Raw genomic sequence first — 27,345 nt, 5'->3', positions numbered from 1 at the left:
ATCAAAACACACCAAGCCACCCCGTCACACCCACTAGGATGGCTGTCATCAGAAGGAGACACCAACGGGTGCCAGTAAAGATGTCAGAGATCGCCCTGACCCGGGTGGCTCCGAAGGTTGGGCGTTGTCCCGCAAGAGGAAAGGAGGCTGGTTCCATTCCCAGTCAGGGCGCAGGCCTGGATCGCAGGTTCGGTCCCTGGATGGGGTGAGTGCGAGAGGCAGCCAATTGATGTTTCTCTCCTCTTTCTCCCTCTCTTCCCCTCTCTCTAAAAGCAAATAAATAAAACCTTTTTTAAAAAAAAGATTCCAAAAATTGTAAAACTCATGCATGGCTGGTGGGAATGTAAAACTTTAGAAGGCTGTATGGTGGTCCCTCAGAAAGTTAGGCGTAGAATTACCCTATGACCCAGAAATTCCCTTCCTAGGTATACACCCAAGAGAAGTGAAAACATATATCCACAAAAAACATGTATATCTATGTTCATGACAGTATTATTTATAATAGCCCCAGGGTGGAAACAACCCAAATGTCCATCAGCTGGTGACGGGATGAAGCCACACACTGGAATATTACTCAGGAGTGAAAAGGGATGAAGTGCTGATACACGCTACCGCACGGATGACCCTTAGAAACACGCTCAGTGAGAGAAGACGGAAAAGACGGGTTCAGAACAGACGCACCCATAGAGAAAGGAAGGACATTAGTGGTTGCCGGGGGAGCGGGAGTGACAGCTATGGGTGTGGAGCTTCTTTTTGGAAAGATGACATGTCCTAAATTTGGTGGGGATGGTCGCACCACTCTGTGAGTATATGGAAAACCCACCGGGCAAATGTTATGGTATATCTCTCTTTTTAAAAATATTTGATTTATTTACTTTTAAACAGGGGAAGAGAGGGAGAAAGAAGGAGAGAGAAACATTAGTGTATGGTTACCTCTCAAGCATCTCCCACTGGGGATCTGGCACGCAACCCAGGCATGTGCCCTGACTGGGAACCGAACCAGCGACCCTTTGCTTCGCAGTCCAGCGCTCAATCCACTGAGCCACACAAGCCGGGGCAACGTTATGGTATCTCAATAATGCTGGGTTGTTGTTTTTTTAACAGTTAATATATACTTTTCTTTTTTGGTTCTGTGGACAAGGAGGAGCCCAGCGTGGCCAGGAGGCCATCTCAGGCTCAGCCTTCATTCAGTTCAGGGGAACCATTGCTGTGTCCGCTGGAGGAAGCCCCACCCGCTTCGAGTTTCGGGAATTGGAAACAAAAATCTGTGAGTGATTACGCTGGGTGTCGTCACGACTCCTGGCTGGGGTTCTGTGATGAGACATGTTGCTCTCTGATTCAGTGCGGACACTACCCCCTAAGGCAGAACCCTATCTTTTTTTCATGTGCGTGTCATTATTTCTGTAGTTTTTTATACATATTTTATTGATTATGCTATTACAGTTGTCCCAGTTTTTCCCCCATTGTCCCCCTCTATCTGGTACCCCACATTCCCTCCAGCAATCCCCTGTGATGGTTCTTGTCCATGAGTTGTGCATATAAGTTCTTTGGCTTCTCCATTTCCTATACTGTTCTTAACACCCCCCTGTCTATTCTGTACCCACCAATCTGTACTTCTTAATCCCCGTACCTTTCCCCCCTCCCCCCCACCCCCCCAACTCATAACCCTCCAAACGATCTCCATGTCTATCATCCTGATCCTGAATAGTTGTCTGCTTAGTTTGTTTTTTAGATTCAGTTGTTGGTAGTTGTGAATTTATTGCCATTTTAATCTTCCTACTTTTAATTTTTTTCGTAAATAAGTCCCTTCAACATTTCATATTATAAGGGCTTGGTGATGAAGAACTCCTTTAGCTTTACCTCGTCTGGGAAGATTTACCTTATCTGCCCTTTAATTCTAAGTGATAGTTTGGCTGGATAGAGTGATATTGGTTGCAGGTCCTTGCCTTTCATCACTTGGAATACTTCTTGCCAGCCCCTTCCTGCCTGCAAAGTTTCTTTTGAGAAATCAGCTGACAGTCTTATGGGAACTCCTTTGTAGGTAACTATCTGCTTTTCTCTTGCTGCTTTTGAGATTTTCTTTTTGTCTTTAACCTTTGGAATTTTAATTATGATGAGTCTTGGTGTGGTTCTCTTTGTGTCCATCTTGCTTGGGACCCTCTGTGCTTCCTGGACTTGTATGTCTATTCCCTTCATCATATTAGGGAAGTTTTCTTTCATTATTTATTCAAATAAGCTTTCAATTTCTTGCTCCTCCTCTTCTCCTTCTAGCACCCCTATGTTTCAAATGTTAGTATGTTTGAAATTGTCCCAGAAGCTCTTTAGCTTATCCTCATTTTTTTAAAGTTCTTTTTTCTTCTTGCTGTTCTGATTGAATGTTTGTTTCTTCCTTATGTTCCAAATCATTGATTTGACTTTTGGCTTCATCCCATCCACTATTGATTCACTGTAAATTTTTCTTTATTTCACTTAGTGTAACCTTCCTTTCGGCCTGGGTCTTTTTTATGCTGTTGAAGTACCCAATGAGTTCCTTGAGCATCATAATAACTGGTGTTTGGGTAGATTGCTGCATCTGATAGATTGCTTATTTCTGTTTTGTTTAGTTCTTTTTCTGTGGTTTTGTTTTGTTCTTTCATTTGGGCCACGATTCTTTGTCTCCTTATTTTGGCAGCCTCCTTGTGTTTGTTTCTATGTATTAGGTAGAGCTGCTTTGACTCCCTGTCTTAGTTGCGTGGCCTATTGTAGAAAAGCACACCTGTAAGTTAGATGGGGTGGAGCTTTAGGTAATTTCCAGGGCGGGGCAACCTGCATGAACCAGACTGATGGAGAGTGGATATGGTGTCACCGCTCTGGCTCTGTCTGGGGGGAGGGCTCAGAAAAGGGGCAGTGGCCACTGCCTGGCCTCTGGGGTTTTGCCCAGGAGGAAGCTGTCTCCCCACACTCACCCTGGTGCCAGACACTTCATTTTCTTCCTTGCAGCTGGAGCCCAGAGGGAGTGAGTCTGCGTAAGTCCTAAGTCTGTTCTGAGCCCTTTATAAGGAGACACCTGAGAATCCCAGTTTCTTCCTCTGCCCCAACCCCCACTGGTTTTTACAGCCCAAAGTTATGGAGACTTATCTTCCTGGCACTGGAACCCTGGGCTGGGTGGTCTGGTGTGGGGCTGGGATCCCTTGCTCCTGAGGTACCTCTCCCAATTTTTATCCACCCCATGTGGGTGTGGGACCCCGGTTCCGCGTCTCCACACATTTCTGCCTCTTCGGTACCCATCTGGATGAATGTGACTTCTTTAAGTCCTTGGTTGTTGGACTCACACACAGCTCAATTTTATGATGATTCTGGGTAATAGTTGTTTGGTATTTTAGTTGTAATTTTTGCTATGGTTGTACGAGGAAGCACACTGTGTTTCCCTAGGCCTCCATCTTGACCAGAACCCCATCTCTGTAAGTGCTGCCTCCTTACTGGACATGTGACTTGAGTCTTCAGTATTTTATGCCTCATTCTCTTGTTCCTGGGGCATCTTAGAGACGATAGCTTAATAAAGGTCCACTCTGCCTGGGGGGATTTCCTGCTGGATTGTGGGTAAAGTCCACACAACCGTGCTCTCAGCTGCAGAGCCGGGCCGGGGGTCTGGGGACGGGATGGGGAGTGGGGGCAGGCAAGCATCAGGTTTGAACCTAGCTCCCAAGATGCAATCCTCTTCCGAGCTCAGGTACAGGGTGGGGCAAAAGTAGGTTTACAGTTATGATACATGAAACACAGAGTTTATTCTTGTGTTATTATTTATTAATGATCATATTATTTTCTACATGAACAACTGTAAACCTACTTTTTCCCACCCCAGAATCCAGGAAAAGGTCATTCTTCTGGAGTCGGGGAGAAAACAACAGGGGAAAAATGATGATAATGATGATGGTGATGGTGATGGTGATGGCAGTAGCGACTACATTTTTTTGAGCCCTTTTTCTGAGCCAGGCACTATCGTAAGCATTTTATATATATACGTTTAACTCACTCAATCCTTCACATTCATCCTTTGAAGAAAGGACTATATTGACTTTACCTTGCAAGAGTTCAAAGAACCTTCTAAGTCAGGATGATTCATTCACGGTCAATGTCATTTCACCAATTTCCGCTTCTGTGTCTAGCCAATCTGACTGTAGGACAGTAACGCTCTGTCCAAGAGAGGCCCCGGGCATTGAGGCTCTGCCCTGGAACGAGCTACCTGGCTCTCTGCCCTCTGACCTCTGTCCTTGGCCGTCGTTGCCCTCCTTCCACCCTCCTTCCACGTCTGCCTCTTGCTGAACCTCACCATGGCTGGGGCTCCAGACCCCTTCCCCTAGAGCCCCTGCCACATCTCAGTTCTGCTTTTGTCTCCCCCAACCTCTGAGCCTCCCCATCCTGTTCCCTCTCCCAGGGAAGTCCCCACATGCCCAGCAGGCCCCAGAGAAGCCAAGTAAAGCTGAATATTTTTTCACCAGGAAACTCCACACCCTAGCTATGCTGGGAAAACAATGCTTTTTGAAATATCAGTCAAGGGTGAAAAACAAACCCAAATAACTCCATGATGTTTTGGTAAAGGGAAGAAAAACCACCCCCTACACACACAAAAAAAAAAACAGCATTTCACCAAATGGATGTCTGGCCGTTACAAAATGATCATAAACTGTCCTGACTCCCAGAAAGGCTGAAAGGAAAATTCGTCTGCGAACAGTTTCTTACTTTCCATTTGGGTTTTACTGGTTTTACCCCCCAGTTCTATCACAGAAGGTCAGAACTGAGGTTGAGGGAAAACAGTTCACATGAAGAAGGGGAGGAGTAGATCAGCATTCCATCCAGAGCCTAGAAACTGCTGGAAGCCTTCCTCCCAGCCTAAGCTTTTCCCACCACAAAGCCACCAAATTCCAGGACTGGGAGGGACGGTAGCCCCACTGGCCTAGCAGCTACATCACTGGACAAGCACTTACCCTTGCATTTGAAGATAGTCTGTAAGCTATGATGCAATGTCAGATGCAAAAAAATGAACCCTGAAATTAACACTGGCTTAAAGAAGGTAGAGTTTTATTTCTCCCCTTAGGTAAGAGGTCAGAGATGGACAGTTAGGGCTCAATGATTTAGCTGCTCCCCAAAGTCATCTAAACACCCCAGGTTCCTGCTGCCCTGCTCTGTTCCTCAACACCCTGTTTTCATCTCATGATCCAAAACAGCTGCTCCAGCTCCTGCCATTGCACCCACACTCAGCCTGCAGACCTGTCCCAGAGATTGCTCTCATCACTTTGCTATTATCCCATTGGCTAGACCTTAAATGGAAGGGGAACATGGAAAAACAATTGTTAGGTGGAGAGCCAGGTGCCCAGCTCTAAAGTCTATTGCCGTATTAAGACAGAGAGGTGAGAACTGGGGATATACCCGCCGTGTCTCCACAGAGGGCTCCTGTGGGAAAACGCAGGCCATTCCTTGGTAAAATTTCCAGAATGCACTGTGTTGAATTATGAAGAATGTCGCATTTTGTTTTATTTGGAGCTCACAGGCATCTTGGGCACAGTTCCACCTTATTGTTGTTAGTCCAAAACCACGTTCCAAGACAAAAATCTAGCGGCTTTTGTACTTTGCTGCTGGTTCCGAGGGTCGACTATGTGGCCAGACCGCTCAGGTTTGACTCTAGGCTCCCTTCCTATAAGCCCACATGGCTTTGGGCAAATCACCCCCCTGCCCGTGCCTCCATTTCCTCATCTGCAAGATGGGGGTCATTGTTCCTGCCGTATGACTGTCATGGGATAGCATGTGGGGTGCCCAGCACAGTTCGGGGCACATCAGCAAAGCTCACTAACTCTGTTCCTTCTGCCACCGCTCCGCGCCTGAGTCTGCGGCCCCATCTCCGAGTGCCAGTTTCCTCACAGGTGAAATCAGGAGCGTACGGCTGCAGAGGATCCCTCCCATGTCTGTACACACGCGGCTCCCCCTCCTACCAAGATGCAGAGCTTAGTTCTAACCCCCCGAGTCTGGGCTGGACCTAGGGCCAGGTGATAGTGTGCCACTCTGGGCCTGACCTTTAAGAGAAGAGGCAGCCTCTACTTCCTCCCTCTCTGAACCCCAGCGCCTGGCAGTGAGGAAGCCCATGCAGCTGCCTGGACAGACCCACGTGGAGGACAAAGGAGGCTCCCAGCCAGGTGAGTGAGCCGTCCAGACACTAACCCAGCTGACGCCGCGTGTTGCTGCGGGAGGGTCCTGCTGAGCCCATGGAACTGTGCCCTGAGAGCAAATAAATGATCGTTGTTCGAAGCAACTGCGTCAGAGGCAGTTTGTCCTGAAGAGACAGGGACTGAGGAAGAGAATTTGATATGGAGAAGTGGGATGTGGAACCGAAGACGTGAAACATGTGGCTTTGGTCTGAGGTCTTTGAGGAAACTGTCAGTGAAAGTTCACAGGCTCACGGAGCAATGAGGAACCTGGGGTAGACTGCGGAAGCAAGTGTGACCCAAGTCAAAGTAAGGCAGACACCTGTTTTATTTTTTTTTTTAAGATGTCATTTACTTATTTTTAGGCAGAGGGGAAGGGGGGAAGAAAGAGAGGGAGAGAAACATCAATGTGTGGTTGCCTCTTGCATGCCCCCCACCAGGGACCTGGCCTGCAACCCAGGCATGTGCCCTGACTGGGAATCGAACCCGTGACCACATGTGAACATGAGGCTTTGGTTCACAGGTTGGCGCTCAATCCACTGAGCCACACCAGCCAGGACTACAGACACCTGTTTTAATCTCCTCCTCTTCACCCCATTGGTGACAGACAGATCCCCACCTTAGGGTTGTGGGAATGGCCAACAGATGACATGGAGGGCAGTTTATGAGTCACATATACTCACAGCTCAGGGAAAGAGGACACCTCAGGCCACGCAAGGCCACATGGGGCAGCACTCAGGAACAGCGTGGACAACTGGGGGTGGGGAGGCAGGCTGCGTAGTATCGGGAGGGCGTGGTGCCCCTTGTTTGTTGGCGAGGACGTGATGGGCTTGTGTGTGTGTGTGTGATTCTGCCTGCGGGCAGGGAACAAAGCCAGAGGGCAGGGACAGACAGGGCGGGTGTTTGCCTAGGGGACCTTCTCACCAGGAGTGGGGCTGGAATCAGGAGGACTTGCCTTCTGGCCTTTTGAGGTCCTTCGGATTTCACCAGTGATCAAGGCAGTGAGCCTCCGTTTCAGTCTTCATGCCACAATATTTAGCAAATGTGAGGCGAGCGACAGAAAAGGTTTGCAAGGCACGTGTAGATCTAGTTAAAGTGATTTCCAAGCAGAATGTCAAAAATGCCAGCTGTGTCCTCTTAGCTGCCGGTGATCGAATGCGAGAGGAATGAGGAGCTACAGAAGGAGCCATTCAGGTTTTAGCAGAATGAAGAGGAAATATGAAGGAGCCAGGACTTGCTGGCTTCAAATCCGCACTCTTACGTAATTTCATGTATTAAACAATGGGGTTGGCTGCTTTTATAATATAATTTATATTAAAATGAAAGCTTTTTAAAAAAATATTTTTATTTTTTAAGACAGAGGGGAAGGGAGGGAGAACGGCCCCCCTAGCCTGTGCCCTGACCGCCGGAATTGAACCAATGACCGTTTGGTTTGCAGAGAGGCACTCAGTCCGCTGGGCCACACCAGTCAGGGGATAAAATGAAAGCTTTTTTTAAAGAAATCTTGACTCTCTACCTACAAAGGAGTTCCCTTAAGGCTATCAGCTGATTTCTCAAAAGAAACCTTGCAGGCAAGAAGGGACTGGAGAGAAGTATTCCAAGTCATAAAAGGCAAGGACCTACATCCAAGATTACTCTCTGCAGCAGAGCTATCATTTAGAATGGAAGGGCAGAGAAAGTGCTTCCCAGATAAGGTCAAGTTAAAGGAGTTCATCATCACCAAGCCCTTATTGTATGAAATGTTAAAGGGACGTATCTAAGAAAAAGAAGATAAAAAATATGAACAGTAAAATGACAACAAGCTCACAACTATCAACAACTGAACCTAAAAACAAAACAAAAACTAAGCAAACATCTAGAACAGGAACAGAATCACAGAAATGGAGATCACATGGAGGGTTATCAGTGGGGAGGGGGAGGGGGAGAATGGGGGAAAAGGTACAGGGAATAAGTAGCATAAATGGTAGGTAGAAAATAGAGAGGGTGAGGTTAAGAATAGTATAGGAAATGGAGAAGCCAAAGAACTTATATGTACGACCCATGGACATGAACTAAGTGGAAGGAAATGCTGGTGGGAAGGTGGGGGGTGCAGGGAGGAGAGGGATAAAGGGGAGAAAAAAATTGGGACAACTGTAATGGCATAATGAATAAAATATATTTAAACAAAAGTAAAATAAAATAAAAGAAGCAGAGGGAGGAAAAAAAAAAACCCCAAAGTAATGATGTAATAGTGAAACCAAAAAAAAAAAAAAGAAATCTTGACTCGCTTTGTTCTAGGACGGAGCCTGTAATGGAGCTCAGCCGCCTTGATATGTAAACAAATGCCTCTGTCCTGCCGGGTGCTGTGTCCATTAGGCCAGTTCTGTCCCTGAAAATTAAGCTCTGTTTCCACTAAGAGCTCAAGGACACAGAGCAAGTGACCCCTGCAACAAGGGGCCATTTGGGAAGCCGAGATGATCAAAAGCTACCTAGACGGTATTTTCCGGGCAGGGTTCATTTTTTTTTTCTGGTACAGCCACATACTGTTCCCTGGAGAAAACGGTGTCAAAGTGGACGCTGAGGGCCCAGGGGCTGGCCTCCGGGATCTCCCTCCGGGTCAACGGGCATATGGGAAACGGACAGACCGTTCCGGCTGCCACGGTCACCGCACCCTATGCTGGTTGCCTCAGCGAGTCTCTGTGTACATCCATCACCACCTCACTCCGCTGTCACAAACGCTCCCATTTTAGCGATGAGGCTGTGGAGGCTCAGAGAGGTAGTCACCCAGCCGAGATGTGAGCTCTTGTCTCTCTGAGGATAACATCCATGCGCTTTTGACCAGACCGGGAGCCCCGCAAGAGTCCCAGATCTCAGCTGGGGATGAGACTATGTGGCAAATGACATCCTTTGCATATTTCAGTGCAAAAACTGACAACACTTACCTGCATCAATGAGCAGGGCGCGGCATGGCCGCCCGCGCCCCAGTCTGATCTGGGGGCCCTCTCCCTGCGGCGTACTTTGTACTGTCATTCATGGAACCTCTGTTGATTGGGGATACCATGTGACAGTCCCTGGTGCAGTGGATTGTGTCCAGAGAGGGACCCGTGGGGCCAGACTGAGTGAGTCTGAATCACACTCGACCGGGTGAGGCTGCATGAGTGAATCACTGGCCTCAGTTTTCTCATCTGTGAAGTGGTGGTGATGTGGGCATCTGCCTCCCCGAGCGGCCGGGAGGAACGAGTGAGTTCAGGCCTGTGCACATGCCAGGCATGTAGCAAGCACGCTCCATTCATCATCATCGTTGTTGTTGTTATTGTTATTTGATGAGTGGATGGATGGATTTAATTGCAAACCTGTAAGGTAGGCAGGAAAGGCTATAATTATCTCCATTTTTTGGCGAGAACGTTGAAGCTCAGAGACGTTAAAAAGATTGTCAGAGACAGAACAGGTACAAAAATTCTTACTCTACAGATGAGGAAACGGAGGCTCAGGGAGTAACAAGCTCAAGGTCAGAGCCAGTGTCAAAGCCGGAGCCAGGCCTCACCTCTGCCCTCAGTAGCACCTCCCTCTGTGGAATTTTGCACTAATGGGAAGGGAGTGCTCAGAGGTCACAGGTGGTCCCACTGCCACTGCCCAGGAGGGCCAGGGCCTGAGATGGTGTGGGTCCCGGGGCAGTAGCTGCTGTCCTGCATCCGAATGTGCCCAGGCCACCCCTGCTCTGGCTCCGCAGGGGGTCCTGTGGGAAGCCTTGGTCAGGAGAGCCCCTCTCCACACTGGGCCCAGGGCCTGCGGCTGACCTGGCGGGGATGCAGGGAGGTGAGGAGCTGGACCTATGGACCCCAGGACCTGCCCTCACCTGGCTGGGTTAGAGGTCTGGGGCTGTGCCTGAAATTCCACCATGATGGCTTCTTTTGGGTTTAAGGTGCCACTTAACCTGAACTTTCTCTAAAATAGAAATGTTATCCTGAGGGGTAATGATGTTGTCATTGAGAGTCCTTAATAATCAGGTAGAAGACAGAAAGGGAGGGGCAGGGTGGACTTCTTGACTCTTAGGCAAAGGAAGCTGAGTCTGTTTTGAAGGGAGGGAGGTGGAAAGGGATGGAAGAAATTCCAGAGTGAAAGCTGGAGCCCATTTGTCTGGCACCTATGGGGTTTGGGAGGAGCCTGTTATTAAGAAGGGCTCACGTTTATTCGGCATCTTCTTTGTCTCACGTTCTGTCCTCAGCAGTGACCGGAAGGACCTCACTGAGTCCATCAGGTTCGATGGGCATCTCCCACTCGCCTCATGACCTGCCATCCATTCAAACACCCCTTCCCACCAACATATGGAGCCCCTGGAGCACTGGAGAACTCGGGGACAGAGCAGGAAGTGCTGATGAGTGTGGCAGAGGAATAATGCACAGGAAGGGATGGAGAGGGCAGATTTGATTGGGAGCTCAGGACGCTCAACGCTGCCACCTCGAGGCTGCACTGGGAACTGAGACTGCGGGCTGGAAACTCCAGGGGACGCCTCTCAGACCTCTGGGATATCCGAGGGCGCCCGGGACAAGAGGCCGCGAGGGTGGGGACGCAGCTCTCCGCAAAGGGCCTCCGGCCCCCCCGCCAGGGCCCTAGCAGCCCCTCCCATCCCGTGCCCCGAAATCCCCACTATCCCAGCTCTCCCATCTTTGGGTCTTCGTTCCAGCTATGCCCTCGGCCAGGAACATTTCTCCACCCAGGAAACTCCTCGTGCGCCCTGGTAGCTTTCCCTGCCCGTCCAGCCGCCCCTGGGCAGAGTTTCTGTTGTGTCGTCGGGTTCCCTTGGAGCTTCATAGCCGGTTGTACAGCATTGCCCTCGGGGACCGCGGCCTCTCCTCCCACCCAGGGCACTGCAGGGCCCCCGCGGGCGCGGTGCAGGGTGCGGGTGAACGGGCACGGAATAAACTGGAACATCTTTTGGAGCAGCGGGGAGGGCAGGTGAATAAGCCCACACCGACGCACACCGGCTCCCAGAGGTAGGTACTTGGGATGGAAGTGACCCCAGGAGCCTTTTCCTGGTTGGAGGGCGCCCCCTGGAGTCCTGGGCCCACAGCAGGCACGTACCCGGCTCTGCGCCCTCCCACATCTGATCTCAGGGTCAAGGGCGCCTCCTAAAACCCTCTAAGCGGGGTCTCCCCTGCTCCACCCTCTCCCCACCATTCCCCAACTTCATGGCCTGGGAAGACAGACTGAGGGTCTGTGACGACTGTGCGCTTCTTCCCTGGAGGTCCCCATGGGGCGAAGGGAGGGAGCAGGCCGGAGCAGTGCACTGCCAGCAGGTTTGAGTCCGCCACGGACCACACCCTTCCGTCTCGGATGTCTCCACCTCTCCCCACTCTGGGTGACATGCACACACCGGAGTACACTCGCACGTGCTGGGTGCACACACTCGACTCATGGCCCACCCCACGCAACCAAACCCGCACTCACATGTGCAACATGGACACGCACCCACGCTCACACACCTACACGTGCATGCACGCGCACACTGCCCTTTCTGTGAGTGTGGCCCACCCTTCTGCCCACGTCACCTCACCTGGTTCATCACCAGGATTGCTGGTGCTCCCGCATCGTCGGAGACTGGGGCCGTGTCCCTCACCTCGCCCCTTGACCCTCAAATCCCTCATGCTTCTCAGGTCCGCTGCAGGGCACAGGTAATATTCCCCAGCTTCCCAGAATCCCTAGGTGATGTTCACCTTCCCGGACCAGGTCCCTCCACTCCGCACTCACCCATAACCCGCTCTGGAGCCAGACCTTGGGGTGAAAGAAGATGGGATTAGCTAGTGCTGCTATGAAAGTCGAGCTGATCATGGGCTAGGGTGACCATTCCTGACCCAGTGTGCACAGGAGATTGTGGGACAGTGACGAGCAAATAGACAGGGGGGGGGACACACACGACAAACAGCAGATAGGGTTCTCTTTGCAGGTTTGTTTGTACAGATCCACCTTGTCATTAAAGCCCTCACTCCCAACCCACCCCCGCCCCTGGTGACAAGAACGGGCTTTTCCTGGTGCAGGGAAGGCACCTTTCTCCTGGGAAAGTTCTCGACCCACTTTTTGGCAGAAACAGGTGGACAGAGAGCCCTTCTTGCACCTGCTTCTTTTCACAGGCCTGCCACCCAAAGTAATCAGCACGCCACAGCAGCATCTTTAGGGAGGCGTGTTCTGAACCCCTTCACCTGGCAGAGCGTGTCCTCCTCACGCAGGTCTTTGGCCTCAGGGAAGGAGAGAGGCTCACCTGACTGGTGACCTGGGAGGAGGGCCTGGACATTCAGCCAGTACCTTTCCTGCTGTCCCCAGAGGGGTCCTCCCCTTCCTGCCTGGGAGGGCTGGTCTCAGCCACTGGTAACTGCATGGAGGAAGTCTGTGCATCTCAGGGTTCGTTTTCTTTATCAATAGACTTTATTTTGGGGGGTCAGTCTTAGATTAGGTAGACTCTACAGAGTTTCCATATACCCCCTCTCTTCCTTGCTCACAGCTTTCTCTCTTGCTCACATCTTACGTTAGGGCGATACATTTGTTCACACTGGTGAACTGATATTGCTAGACTGTTACTCATTAACGTTTGTGAGTTATGTTGGAGCCCTCTCTCTGTGTTGCTCATTCTGTGGGCTTTGACACATGAGCGTGGCTGTTGCTCCACACCCTCAGCAGCATCTGGGGTTTTGTTTTAATTCACTTGTTTGGATTCTAGCCATTTGGATTTTAAGAGGTGTGTAGTGGTGTCTCGGTGTTGTTTTAATGTGCAATTAATTCCCTAGTACGTGTGATGTCAGCCATGTTCCCACATGCTTACTTGCCATCTGTACGTTATCGTTGGTGAGCTGTCTATTTAGATGTTTTGCCCGTTTTTAAACTAGGTGGTTTGTTTTCTTATTGTTGAGTTATAAGAGTTCTTTGTCTATTTAGGATACAAGCTCTTTACCAGATACGTTTTACAAATATTTTCTTCCTGCCTGGAGCTTATCTTCGCGTTCTCTTGATGAAGCTCTGCTCTTAGAACTTCACCTCACCCTCTGTTTCAGCCTCTGTCAGTAACAGGAAGGACACGTTGGTCTCCGAGTTTCCGATTCCCTGTCTTCTCCGTGGCTTTGAACTTGACCAGGGGAAAAGGGCACATGAATTAAGCCCCTAAAACCCTAATTCCTACTCCCTCAAGTGGTGTAATGAAGATCACATGCGTTAGTCTTTATAAAGCCCTTCGAACAGGACCCGGAACAGATTAAGTGCTCAATTACTTTAGATAATTATAATAATAAGCATTACACCTTTTAATATCTTCATAGATTCAGTCCTTCCTTGTCGCTCTTCCTTCTCAGAATTTTTCCAGCTATTTTCACACGTTTATTCTTCTAGATGAGTCATTTGATGAAGTTTTTCAATATCCTGTTTGGACTTTATTAAATTCATAAGTAATTTAGAAAAATACAGACATTTTAATGACGTTGGGTTTCTCAGCCAAGAATAAAGCCTGCCTGTGTACGTCTCCTGCTACGCCTTGTCTTCAGCCAGAACTTATGCAATCCTTGCTAAATTACTTCCCTAACATCTTACTTCTTTTTCCTTAAATGCCATTATGAATGAGGTCTTTTCATCAGAGACATATTCTAATTGACTACTATGTATCAATAATATAATCCCTATATAGGCAACTGATTTTTTAATAGACTTTATTTTTGAAGCAGCTTTAGGTTCACAGCAAAATTGAAAGGCACGGAGAGGTCCCACATCACCCCCGCCGGCACACGCACAGCCTCCCCATCGTCAACGCTCCCCGCCAGAGTGGTTGGCTTGTCACAATCGATGAGCCTACAATAACACGTTATTGTCACCCAAAGTCCATGAGGGTTCCCTCTCGGTGTTTTACATTCCACAGAGTCGGACAAATGGATAAGGACATGTATCCACCGTCATAATACCATACAGGCTAGTTTCACTTGATTTTTAAATATTGATGTTTTTAAATCTTCTTAAAGTTTGTAATAGTTTTTCTAATTGATTCTCTTCGCTTTTTTAAAAAAAAAGATTTTATTTATTTATTTTTAGAGAGGGGGAAGGAGGGAGAAAGAGAAGGAGAGAAACATCCATGTGTGGTTGCCTCTCACAAGCCCCTACTGGGGACCTGGCCTGCAACCCAGGCATGTGCCCTGACTGGGAATCAAACCAGCGACCCTTTGGTTCACAGGCCGGTGCTCAATCCACTGAACCACACCAGCCAGGGCTTCTCTTAGCTTTTGTAGGTAATAATCTAAAAACAGTGGAATTCTGCCTCTGCGTTTCCAGCACTTACCCTTATGGATGTGTCCTGTCCAATTGCCTGGGTTAGTTCCCCCAGAGCAGCATTCAGCAGCAGCGGTGACAGGAAGCCCTGGCCCTGCTCTGGAAGGTGATGGGAATGCACCCAGGGTTTCACCAGCGAGTATAATGCTGGCCTTGGTGTCATGTATTTGCATATTTTTATCATGTGAAAGCATAAAATCTATTCCTATTTTTCAAAACTCTTTCTTCTAAAACTAGGAATGGATGTTGGATTTTATCAAATTCCTGCCCAGCACCTGTGGGACACTCGTGGTGTTTCTCATACAATCGATACATCTGGTGACAGAGGATCCTCAACAATTCAGTAGCTGAGGCTCAAAGAGGTCAAGCCACTTGCCCAGGGTCACACAGTGGGCAGGTGACAGTGTAGGGTCTCTTTCTTGGAGTCCATGCTCTTTGTCCCTGTCCCCAGTGCTGTCTGCTCTGAATGCTTGTGACCTTGCAGCCCCTGGGACATCTTGCACGCCTGGGCCCCCACCAGGCCTTACCCAGCCCTTGCCCCCAGGCCACACAGCCTCTGTGGCCCCCACACCTCCACTCTCATGCAGGAGAAGGTGGCTCAGCTCAGTAGCCACCTATATCCCTCCTGTGAACACAGCTTAAAGCCACAGGAGACAGGCCTGGGGAGAGTGGGAGCAACAGACAGGCCCAGGGTCACAGACCTAGCAGGGTAGAAGAAAAGACATTTTTCTTCCCTTCTCCTAGACTTAAAAGAGGGAGGAGCACGCGGATGCTCCCAGGCCGAGGCAGGGCTTCTCCAGGTGGATCTGAAATGGGCACAGAGAGGGCTGGTGGGCATCTGGACTCAGATGAAGAGCATCGGGCTTTGAGTCAAGTTCATCCTGGCCATCCCAGGTCCCTGTGTGATCTAGACAGGGCCTCATGCCTCTGTGTATGTGCTGGCTGAGGTGGAGACCCATGAGGAAGGCCCTCGGGGGTCTGGGCTGGCACCGAGGCAGGTGGCAAGGGAGGAGCAGGCCCGCTCTGCTTCCTGGCCTGAGTGCCACCTCCAGGCCGTGCTTGCCTGGCCCCCATCTGGAACAGCTGAGCCTGCAGGTGTCTCGGAGCCCCAGCAGGCCCTGGCAGGCCCAGCATCTGTTCCTGAGACTCTGCCCTAGGCCGCACGTTTTGCATGCATTGTCTCATTAAATTGAAGTTAACTTTCTGTAATGAAATTCTCCGAGAAATCCTACCTGGATCTCCTCCATGGTGGGTGCTTTACACACCGTCTCATTTACCCCATTTTATGGATGAGGAGCTTGAAGCCAAGGGAGGGAGAATAACTTGCCCAGGGCGGTTTGGGGTGCAGGGGCGGCAGGGATGTCTGTCGGAGCCAGGGTCCCCTACCTGTGATGGCCATGTTAGTATTTCAGCCTTCTGTTGATTTTCTGAGACCTGAAAGGTCACCGTGTGGCTTTGGCAGCCTGTCACCAGTTGGCCAGACCAGAGCAAACAAACTGGGGAGCAGGGGAGACCTCCATCCAGCTGAGGGCCTCTTGGGATTGCACCTCAGTTTGCAAATAATGAAACTGAGAGTTCGAGTTTACCTGTCTGAGGTCCGGGAGCAGGGCAGTGGTGGAGGCCAGATTCACCTGGTGACTTCATCCCCACCTGGGAAGTCAAGCAATGCCGCTTTCCTTTATTTTTCAGAGTTTTTGCCCGTTCTCAAATTGTCCACCTGGGGGCGCTAGATAACAGGGCTGTGACACAGCTTTGTGCGGGGATCTCCCAGACGGCTGGCCTAGGAGGCCTACCTTCAGGGCCCCACGATTCCTTCCCGGTGCAGCTCACCTCACCTCCTCCACACCCACCCACGAGCCCCCGCAGAACCCCAGGTGCCATTTGTGGCTCACTCTCCTGGCCCGAGTGTGGAACGCCATCTGGCAGCCTCTCCCCTGGCCGGCAGGGCCCTCGGCCATCTTCAGAACTCCTTTTCCTTCTCCATCTTCACTCTGAAGCCAGGGGGTGGCTGTGACTTCACGGGGCTGCTCGCAGGTTCATGGGGGGGCCCCTCAGTCTTCCATCCTCCTCGCCACTCTCCCACCTTTCTCTCTGTAACCACCTGTTTCTGGGCCTGAGCCCCCTCACCTTCCCACCAACCTTCAGCCCCTGAAGGCAGGCCCACCCACGGAGGCCGCAAGGTCCCCTGTCGGGTAGTGTGTGCCCAGATAAGACAGGGCCTTGAGGGACAGCACCTCCCCAGCCGTGGCTGGGTCCTTTGCCCCTGGCATTCCCAGCAGGAGTGGGCTGTGGGACTTGGCTTTCTGCTGACCAGACTCCAAAACACTGACCAAGAACCCGGGGTGGCCAGGCCCGAATTCACACAGATGGACATCCTGTCAGTGACCTGCCCAGGTGAGCTGCTGGGGGCGGTGGGAGGCCTTTAGCCACAAGCCTAGCACCATTGTGTGTGAGCTTCTGAGTTCACCAAGCTATGTCCCCCTGGGGCTGGGGGAGGGCCCTTGGGTCATTTAGTGCTGCCTGGATGTGGCATTCACTAAAGTGGATTCCCAGGGAGGGCAAGTTCCTATCTCTTCGGGCTCTTTCCAGCCTTCTGATTGGGGGGAGGAGAAAGCCTCAGTTCCGTGCTAGCAAACAGGCACCTCCCCAACCCTGGCCGGGCCCTTCCCTCCACCCCGCCCCCGCCTCTGGCCGGCAACAGCTTCCAGCTACAGTTTAATCACATTATTTCCACTGTGCTTATTTGTGTGGTTACTTTCTATTTCTGGCAAGTGGTACTTGTTCTCTACTGATGAGGACAGAAAGTTTGTTTTTCAAGGGAAAAACTGAATCGATTTAAGGACATAATACAGTGGGGCACATATGAGACGCTTCTCTCGATCAGCGTTTCTCTCCCTTCCTCTCTCTCTAAAAGCAATGAAAAAAACATGTCTTTGGGTGAGGATTAAAAAAAAAAAGACAGGCACTGACCAGTGTTGCTGAGGATATAGAGAAATCGGGACCCTCATGCACTGCTGGGGCAGGGGGGGGGGTGTCGAATGGTGCAGCCACCGTGGAAAACAGTTCGCTCGTTCCTCAATCAGGTAAACATAGGATTACTGTGTGACCCAGCACTTCCACGCCTAGGTACATCTCCCAGAGCAATGCAAACTCGTCCACGCAGAAATCCGAACACAGATGCTCCCAGCAGCATGCATGACTCATGAGAGCCCAGCAGTGGAAACAGCCCAAAGGTCCATAAACAGACAGACGGACAAAGAAAGTATATGAGGGCATCCTACCCACACGGTGGGATATTATTCGGCCGGACGGTGGTTTCTAACACCGCTCTCGAATCAAAGGAGCCAAGGCCCCTTGGAGAAAAGGCGGATTCTAGGACTGGGGCGGGAAACGCACACCCGGGGCCTGGAGCACTGTGCAGTGACAGAGGCCAGGCACTGAGGGCGTGCTGGAACACGCGTACTCTGTGTAAAAGGGCGCTGGCTGAGGGGAAGAGCTACTGATGGCCAGAGGTGGAACAATGGGGGCGCAGAGGAAAGAATTGGATTATATCCCAAAGTAGGAAAGTTTCTAAAATATATACCCATCAAAAAGTAAAAATAAAAAATATTCCCACGAGTCCACACTGACATAAGTCAATGATTGAATACGTAAATGTGTCACCGGAAAGGGGCCAGGTCCGGAGCAGGTCTGCCTTGGGCCGGCCTGCAGTGCGTGGGTTCTTGACTTGGTGCAGGAAAGATTCCACAGCTCGAGTCCAGGTGATTTTGAGGGAGTGTCTCTTGCAGTTGGGGACAGTGAGACAAAGGAAGGATGTAGGGGAGAGGAAGCAAGACAAGACAGCCTAGGCGGTGGTCAGCTTTGGCTCTGTAGAAACATTACAGGAAAGCAGTGAGCCACGGCGGGGCTGCTGAGAGCTCACTGGGAAGTCAGAGAAATGGGGGGTGGGGGGGGAGGCGTGGAGACAGGATCAGGGGGTTAGCCCGGGTTGAGCTGCTGCCTCCTGCCCCTCCCCTGGTTGCCAGTCTCATGGGGTCCCTTAGGGTTTGGGAGAAAGTAAGTAAAAGTTCATGCCTGAAAATAAGATGGGGAGTGGGCATGGGGGTGCTGTAGAGACAGTCTGCCTCGGATCTTTTAAGGGTTTTCTCTGTCTGCTTCAGGTGAGAATCTCAGCAGAGAGTTTCAGTGAAATATTCATCAGCTAGCCAGGTGCATTTCTAATATGCTGATACATCAGAATGAGCATATGGGGAGATTGGGATTATTCTCCGGTCAGCTTTTCTACTTTACTTTTATCTTGGGTCTGTCTGGCATTAATCGGGGGTTTTGTTATTTGTTCCCCTCACTTCATCTGTCCTAGGGTTAGGCTGGGTATCTGTCCTCCACTCCCGGACCAGGGTGATTTAGTCCATGCACGCTCTGGTTCGGAAGGAGAGGTAGAAACCATTCGCTCTCAAGTGTCCTTGTCTGGGGAAGGGAAGGTCTTGCGATTCACCAGCTGGCTGCATATTGTTGAAATTGTTTGGCCTCGTTTAATTTTCTCATCTCAGTGTTCTCATCCCATTTGCCCGGAACTTTTCCTAGCTTCTCACTATCCTGCCTCCAATGCCGTGAGGAGACACTCGTCTCACTCAGAAGAATTCCAAATAACTCATGTAGACACTCCATCCTCCAGGAGGTGGGGCAGAACCCTGCTCAAGTGTGGCCGCGCACACCGCCATCATCCCCGTGGTACAGATGGCGCGGCTCAGCCTCAGAGAGGCCACGCTCCGCGCCACACTTTCCAGCTCCCTGGTTCTGTTTCCCGCCTGCCTGTTCCACACTGGATACCCTGGTCTCGCAGGGTGTGACAGGTATGATCGGCACTTACTAAAACTGTCAAATGAGTGAAAGAAGGAAAAATTGGGGAGGAGAGGAGGGGAGGGGAGGGGAGGGAGAAGGGAGGGGAGGGGAGAGGACAGGAGTGGAGAGGGATCGAATTAGAGATTGGGTGCCTCCTGGTGCCACGGCCCGTGTGTGGGGCTGTGTGACTCTGGGCAGGCTCTTTGACCTCTCTGAGTCCGTCTCACTCTCCTGGTCTGTGAGATGGGGCCCGGCTTTCCTGCCTCATAGGGTCAGTGCGAGAATAAAACGAGGTCCCTGGTGTGGACTGGATAGGACTCTCCCCCCCACGCACACAGCTGTGCAAGGGACATTTTGTCTAAAAGGCAGTTTCAGTCTCTAAGCCCCACCTCTGCCCAGCCGGCAGGAAATAAGCTTCAGCGCCAGAATCTTAATTTCAGGCGGGGGACTGGCTGCTGCTGGTCTCCCGTCTTCACGAATGAGCACAGGGCGGCTAAAATTGAGTAGCTCTCTGCTGCCTCCTCACCCCCACCGGGCCAGGGCGGGAGGCTTTCCTGGGGAGCCTGTCGGGGCCCTGGTGACACATACACATGGGGAAGGCCCTCACAGAAAGCAGCACAGTCGGAACCATCTCGTCCCGATGAGCAAGACCCCAGCAGAGGGGGGAGCGGAAACCCAACGTGGCCACTCACCAAGGGGTCCCAGTGTGGGGCACCTCCCAGAGGGGCCACCTTTCTCTAGCTCTTACAAGACATCCTGGGGGCCCCCAGTGGGGCCCTTGGCTGCGGGGTCCACAGACCTCCCTTAGCCTCTCCCCACATGCCCCAGCCCTGGGTCCACCTCCCAGGTCAGGGCTGGGGCCTCCTTTCCTGTGTGTCCTCAGGGAGCTCTGTGCATGCTGGGAACCCTCTCCCCACTGCAACAAGGCTGCTGGCTTTCTGCTCTGCTTAGATTGTCCCCTGGGGCAGTGAGCCAGGGAAGGGAAGGGGGAAAATACGGGGGAAACAGAAGCCCAGATTAATGTCTCTGATCCCATCTCTCCACACAGGCAAAGCCGCTGGTGGAGTGCAGTGTTCTACGGTGGCTTTCTTGCTCCTTTGTTTGCATAAAGTTACGCAGTATTTTGGGGTTCTCAGAGCACCCTCCCATCCTCTCCTTGCCCAAGACACACAGCAAGTCAAGGATGAAGCCTTTTCCAGATCTGGGATCTGTGGTCACTCCCACGGGATGGCAGCCAGCTCACTCAACTCCCCCAAGGTCACAGGGGTGCTGTCCCCTCCTCCTGGGCATCCTCTGGCACTCACCTCCCATCAGCCCTGTCATCCTGATGGGAATTATCAACCTCCCCCCACTTGGCTCCACCTCCCTCACTGAGTGATTGGCTAAGGGGTAGGTACCTGACCCAATTGGAGAGTGCCAGCCTCTTGGCACTGATTGGTCCAAAGATGGACACATAATAAAAGCAGACCAATCAGGGTCCTTCCCTAGGATTTCTCTACTCAGACTACCCTGGTGGGTCCTGGGAGGCCCACCCAAGAGGGAAGACACCCATCTCTGGCAGAAACAGTCAAAGAGGTGGGGAGGGGAGCCCTGGTCATTCTCCGGCCTTTCCCAAGGCTACTTCTTCCATTTGGTGAGCTACTCTGGGGGCCTTCAGGAAACTCCTGTCTGTGTGGCTAGTTCCAGTCGGGTTTCTGCCCCGGGCAGTAGTGCATCACCTTGAGAACCTGGACTCTAGAGCCGCCCCTTTGGCTTTGCATCCCCCCCAGCACTTGCAAAATAGCGTGGTGCCTCAGTTTCCCCAGCTGTAACCCACATTGGCGTATCGTGGGGATTAAGTGAATGGCAACAGCACCTGGCACCCAGGAAGCCCTCAACAACAGCTCTTCAGCCAGGAGCATTCTGGACCCTACACCTTCTGGGACCCTTGGCGCCTCCCTCGCGGCGCCCACAGTCCGCCAGTCTGTCCATCAGAGTAGCCTGGCTCTGGTTGGCTTCCTTCCTGCTGAAAGCTGGACGCCGACTTTCCTCAGCCCCGGTCAGTCCCGCCCGCACTGGCCTGCTCAGGCTGCGTTTCCACACAGGTTACGGGGGATGGCGGAGCTCGGAGTCTGGCCTTCCACAGCAGGCAGCCAGGCCGGGGGGTGGCTCGGAGACCGAGGCCAGTGATGGACTCCGTGGGAGAGGCCCGGAATGCCTCTTCCCTCGGCGGCTCACTTTGTTTTGGGCTCCAGCTCACCGCACACGCCTGGAGCAGTGCTGGAAAGTTCTCAGTAAGTGCAGAGATCGTCACACCCAGCTGCCCAGCTCCTGCCCCCAAGGAGAGCCCCCTTCCCCGGGGCTGCTTGTCCCTCACACAAACAGCAGGCAGCCCCCTGAAGCTAGCAGAGAAGCATAGGAAGCTTTCTCCCTCGGGGGCTCCAGAGAGCCAGCCTCGAGTTCAGACTTCTGGCCTCCTGACCGTGCGGGAACAAATGTCTGCTTATTCAAGTCAGCCGGTCTGTCATAGTGAGTTATGACAGCCCTAGAAAATACCGACTCACACAGTGTGCCCACTGACTGTTCGGCTGTCTTACTAGGAGTCTTTAAACTTTGCTCTCTCTTTGCCCGAGAAATTCCATGTTGAAGCATTTATTTTTTGGAAGTGATTGGAACAATGCAAAGACGTACCTGCAAGGGTATTCTCCACGGTTTTGTCCAAAATGGTGAAAAATGAGGAAAAAGCTAAACACCTCTCCATGGAACTTGGTCAAATAAATGGTAGCACTCCACGTGCTGGAACATCAGGGCCAGTACGGGCTGAACAGCAGCGAGATCGCGCATATGCGGGCGCGAAAACTTTCAAATCAGTGTGTCTGCACAAAATGTATTAATCTTCAATAAAAGACTGATAAAGTGAACTTCATTCAAATCATGAACTTCTGTTCATCAAAATACAACATAAAGAAGTTGATTTCCAATGCCAATTCCCCACTAACTGGCTGAGAACTCGGGTGAACCATGTCAACCCCCTAGAAAGAAAGGGCAGCTGGGTGGGGCAGAGCCAAGCCTGGACCTTGGGTCTCCTGCTTCCCAGGGGCCAGAGCACAGGACAATTACATCCTATGGCGGGGGTGGAGGGGGTGGGGACACGTGGGCACCTTGAAAGGATCTCAGAAGAATCAGCTCCACCAGAGGTTGCGAAGACAGGCCCCAGCTGAGAGCTGGTAGAACAAGAATCTCAGATGTCTTAACAAGAAGCCGGGAGTCCTAACTTGGCAATTGATTGAAATGAATCCCAAACCCAGAACAGATTCTTCCCAGGGCTGGATGCCTCCTTTGGGCAGCAGTTTGCAACCTTTCCCCTAGCTAAATTTTACTTGGATTGTAGACGCTCCTCCACTTCATAGCCAAGGAAACTGAAGTCCAGAGAGGGGAGTGATTTGCCCAAGGTCACACAGCAAGGGCCAAGATCTGAAAATCTCTCATTTGGGGAAGAAAGGATTTGGGAGAGCGACGTAGAGCCGCCCACCCCCAAGTCAGTCCCTGCCACCCCCGGTAAGGCAGCCCAGGCCAATGACAGCCAAGAGGAAACCGGACGGAGCCGGAGCCGGCTGAGTTTCAGATGCAAAGAGGCCAGGTTCAAACTCCAGCCCCAGCACCAGCTGGCTGTGTGACCTTGAGCAAGGCTCTCCCTCTCCGAGCCACAGCCTCTCCTCTCTACGATGGGGACAGGCTGCCCTGGGTGAGAGACGGTGCGGCGCTCCTCGCCCACCATAGGGGCCCTGGCCAGGTCACGCCGGCTCCACGGGGTTTGGACGCCCCAGGCTGGGATCATGCGCTTGCTTTGAATACTTCCCAGGAGAGCTACTGATGCCGTTGCCACATAGAGTGCCTGTCACCAGTGCCTGTCCCTTCAACCTCCCAGCTCTGCTGGCGGAGAGCCCAAAGAGGCCTCAGTAGAACAGGCTTGGTGACACTGGAGCCAACCATCTCCCTCCCTCGCCCCCAGCATCGCCCCCCCCACAAAGCACCTTAGCTGTAGGTCTGAGCAGGTGCCTGTAATTCCTCATTAATGCCTCAGTCTCTGCCCAAAGGCTTCATCTTTTTCCTCTCTCTCTCTCTCTCTCTCTCTCTCTCTCTCTCTCAACAAGCTCCCTCTTCAAATTGCAAATGCCTGAGGGGATTAATTCATTAGCTCTCAACAAATTTCTTGGGCAGACACTCAGCTAGGGGTGGGTGGATGGTCTGGCTGGTCTGGTTTCTCCCCTCCAGGAGTGGGGGAGACCCTGCCCTCCCTTCCCAGGGTCCTGGGGTTCAGCCAGCTCCCCACATAGCGAAAACGAGGGGGAGTAATTGGGGCAGCAATGCCTCCTGGGAGGTCACTGCACCGCCTGCCACCCTGCCCTGCCTCTCTGTCCCTCCTTCCCTGACCCAGGGCCACTCTTCTCCTCGGGCCCCTCCAGAACTGCACATCCTGGACTCCATCGCCTCCCAGGCTTTCCCTGCCCACGCCCACCATCCCCCAGACCTGCCCCCACACCAGGCCAGAGCCTCTGCTCTCCCTCCCCGGCTGGTGGGCCCCTGGCCCCATCAGTCCTGTCTCCCGAATGCCCTTCCCCTCCCCTGACCACTGGCCTGAGCCTCGTCTTGTCCGCGCTCCCTACCATCCCACAGCTTGAGGGAACTTTCTAGAGCTGTCGGGCAGTGGCCTGCCAGGGCCGCCGGCTGCTCCCAGGAGGGCAGATCACCCCAGCATTCGCGGCCGCGCCAGCGTCACCTGCCTCGCCTCTCCCATTGGGTCACACCTGCCACGTGTGTTTCAATTCCCTGCATGTGGGTGACAGAATTATTCTTCGTTTCCCTGAGATTAAAGTTGAACGGGGTGCCCCATAGTTTCCCTGGCGACCCCAGTGTCTCTCCAAACACCTTAGACATCACAAGGTTTGAATAGAACCTTTTAGTATAAGTACATTTAAGTGAGTCAATTGGGACGAAGACCACACAATTATTCACTGGTTATCTGAAATGCAAAAGGAAATGGGAATCTTGCATTTCTATTTGCCATATCTGGCAACCTCGGTCCGGCACAGGTAATGGGGACCAGGGCGACTGCGGGGTTCATGCAGAACCAACCTGGACCCAGAAACTGCCCTCTAGTTGACCTGGAAGTCTCCCTTCCAGTCCATGGGAGGGGCTGGAGCCTGGAGACCCATGGGCAGGAGCCGCTCCACACTGCCCGCTTCTCTGCCCCCTGGGCCTCGGTTTCCTCCCCTGTGTAATGAAATGATGGTTTCTCCACCCGCCTCCCAGCCTGGCCCCAGGGTCAAACACATGAGCAGAGGACAGGACACGCCCAGAAGGCAAACGGCCAGGGCCAGCAGGGCAGCCCTGTTCTTTGTCTCACTGAAGGACCTTGAGGAAGCAGGACGAAAGTCTTTTATTTTCCCCAAAGCACCTTGTAAACCTGCGAAGCCACCTCAGGGATAACTCAGGCAAGGGTCATCAGCAGATGCTAAAATCCTCAGAGGAAACTTTCACAGGGCATCAAAGTAAACGTCCCCCTTCCGGGTGGGACACCTGGCAGGCGCCAGCAGCTGAGGACTCAGCACCTGGCCTCTGATCCCAGTCCCCGGGTTTATGGAGATCAAAGAGACCTGCCAAGTCACTGGGACGCTTGACGTGGGATTAGAGCCTGGGCCAGACAAAAGAGTAGCCAGAAAGGACACCACGGGGCCACTGGGGCAGGAGGAGCGTGGGCGGGGGAGGAGGGAAGGGTGTTGCTCCCAGGCTGCAGTTCCTGAAGCTGACCGTGGCGCAGCGGTGGGTGGGCAGGAGAAAGGCCCTGGTCCCAGGAGACACGGGGAGGAGAGCTTAGAGGCTAAGGGTCACACACTGTCGCTAACAGATCGATAGGGAGTAAGGGAGGGGGAGGGTCAAATAATGACAGCTGGTGAATCTGAGAGTTCATCGCACTTTTCCCGCACTTCTCTGTTCATGGGTCATTTTTCCAAGTAAAAGTCTGGGGGAACACGCACCCAGAATAAAATATCAGGGGAAGGAGCGTCTTAGAGTCCCTGCAGCCCGACGCCTCTTCTTGGAGGAGGAGCTTGGGAACCGAGGGCCTTGGCCTGTGTTCACACAGTGGGTGGCCGCTGAACCTGCCTCACTTGGTTGGAGTCCCAAGAGCGAGGAGGAAGCCTCCTCTCCACTGCAGTCCCAGGTCTTCTGCCCCCAACAATACCCCCTGAGGCCGCCCTACACCCCTGCAGCTCCCAAGGGGTGTGGGAAGAAATCTCCTTCTCCCTCTCCAAAGAAATCGAACCTGTACTGCCTGCCACCCCTGAGGGGACACCTGCCTTCCAAGGTGCAGGCAGGATCAGACAGGCCGGGAGGAGAGGGAGACTCAGAGCCCTGGCTGGCGTGGCTCCGTGGGTTGAGCGCCGGCCTGGGACCTAAAGGTCACCTGTTCAGTTCCCCGTCAGCGCACTTGCAGGCCTCGTCCCAGTTGGGGACTTGCAAGAGGCAACCGAGCCATGTTTTTCTCCCTCCCTTCCCTTCTGTCTAAAAAACATCTTTCAAAAGAGGGGGGTTCAGAGAAAAGGGGTCTCACTTGGCTATTGCAAGCAGGCCCAAAGAGAAACCCAGAAGTTGAGGCCCAGATCGATAACTGGAGAAGATAAATGCCCCTGGGCCCGTCCCTCACCAGGGCTAGGGACAGCTGCAAGACAGGATTGCTGGGCCGGGGACCAAGCCGACTGGAGGGCGTGGCTGCGAGGGGTGTCTGGTGACACGGGAATGACAGTCCAGAGCTCCTAAGCAACCATCCTGACCATGTGGGCGCCCCAAGCACACGAAATCCATCCCCAGTTTTGGCTTCATTTTCAGCCTTTGTCCACTTCTGCACCAGGTGTAGCCTCCCCAAGTTCATGTGTGGCCATGGACAGGGTCGCACAGCTAAGCAGGAGCCAACCCCAGGGTGAGGCCAGACCTGGAAGGCAGGTCATTTCCAAGGGAAGCTTCCAGATATAACGTGGAGTGAAATCTCCTTTTGTGCTGTGCTCATGTCAGTGGATTGAAGTGTACACGCAGGCGGGATTTATCACGGCCAAGAGCAGCGTTGTGAGCGCATAGAAACAATCACGCAGAGATTCACACAGATAAAGAAGGAAAGAAGTGGCCAGTTAATATGATCTTAAGAGAGGTAGTAATAGTATACATAAGTTTGGGGGAAAACGATTTCCTTTCTGAGTCCACAAATACATGTACGTTAACTGGCAGTACAAGGCAGGAGAATAGATTCCACTCTAATTCTGACGGTTACATTGCGACAACCATCAATCCCGGTGTGACAAGGAGCGTGCGGAAAACCAGAAGCCATTGGGGATGATGAGGAGGCCCCACGGAGGGGGCACCTGTGCAGGGGCTGACCTAGACAGCCCCCCGGCAATGGGAGGCTATGATGAGACGTGCTGAAGTCAAGCTTTCTGATTCGATCGATTACTTCCTTTGAAATGTTCACATTGTGCGCCCTGGCTGGTGTGGCTCAGTTGTTTGAGTATTGTCCCGAAAACCAAAAAGTCACTGGTTCGATTTCCAGTCAGGGCACACCCTTGGGTTGCGGGTTTGGTGCCTGGTTGGGGCTCACATGGGAGGCAACTGATTGACGTTTCTTTCTCACATCAATGGTTATCTCCCTCTCTTCCCCTCTCTCTGGAATTATTTTTCTTAAAGATTGCATTTACTTATTGTTAGAGAGAGGGGAAGAGAGGGGGAAAGAGAGGGAAAGAAACATAGACGTGTGGTAGATACATCATACATAAGTCAGTTGCCTCTCAAATGCCCCCAACCAGGGACCTGGCCCACAGCCCAGGCATGTGCCCTGACCAGGAATCAAACCAGCAACCTTTTGGTTCACAGGCTGGCGCTCAATCCACTGAGCCACACCAGATGGAATCAGTTAAAAAAAATTTTTTTAAATAGTGATCATGAAAACTGAAATGATATCTACTGGTAGGCCTGCTGTCTCATTTGCCCTTGTACACTATGGCAGCAGATCCCTCTGTCTGTC

General features: G+C 52.2%; 1 protein-coding gene across 2 annotated transcripts; it reads left to right on the top strand.

Annotated features, from left to right (window-relative positions):
- The first annotated feature begins 1,132 nt into the window (after window positions 1-1,132).
- Window positions 1,133-22,175, top strand: LOC123478618 (uncharacterized). Of its 2 annotated transcripts, XM_045187202.2 has the most exons (4): window positions 1,133-1,267; window positions 10,384-11,149; window positions 19,038-19,306; window positions 20,344-22,175. In XM_045187202.2, exons 2-4 carry the CDS (start codon window positions 10,842-10,844, stop codon window positions 20,667-20,669), a joined length of 903 nt encoding a protein of 300 aa, XP_045043137.2. In that variant the 5' UTR covers window positions 1,133-1,267; window positions 10,384-10,841; the 3' UTR covers window positions 20,670-22,175. The 2 variants fall into 2 exon arrangements, 1 of the variants encoding a protein (XP_045043137.2); XR_006653878.2 differs by lacking the exons at window positions 1,133-1,267; window positions 10,384-11,149 and adding an exon at window positions 14,200-16,847.
- The last annotated feature ends 5,170 nt before the right edge of the window (window positions 22,176-27,345 follow it).

Source organism: Desmodus rotundus, chromosome 3 (assembly GCF_022682495.2).
Source record: "Desmodus rotundus isolate HL8 chromosome 3, HLdesRot8A.1, whole genome shotgun sequence".
NCBI classification, from domain to species: Eukaryota; Metazoa; Chordata; class Mammalia; order Chiroptera; family Phyllostomidae; genus Desmodus; species Desmodus rotundus.
This window is presented reverse-complemented; position numbering and strand designations above follow the sequence as displayed.

What these genes read in the sequence shown, in the direction of transcription:
- LOC123478618 (XM_045187202.2), top strand. Translation starts at nt 10,842, where the DNA reads ATGCCCTCGGCCAGGAACATTTCTCCACCCAGGAAACTCCTCGTGCGC. An exon ending in ACGCACACCGGCTCCCAGAG is followed by an intron (nt 11,150 to 19,037) that starts GTAGGTACTTGG and finishes AACTTTTCCTAG; the next exon opens with CTTCTCACTATCCTGCCTCC. An exon ending in GGTCTCGCAGGGTGTGACAG is followed by an intron (nt 19,307 to 20,343) that starts GTATGATCGGCA and finishes CTCTCCACACAG; the next exon opens with GCAAAGCCGCTGGTGGAGTG.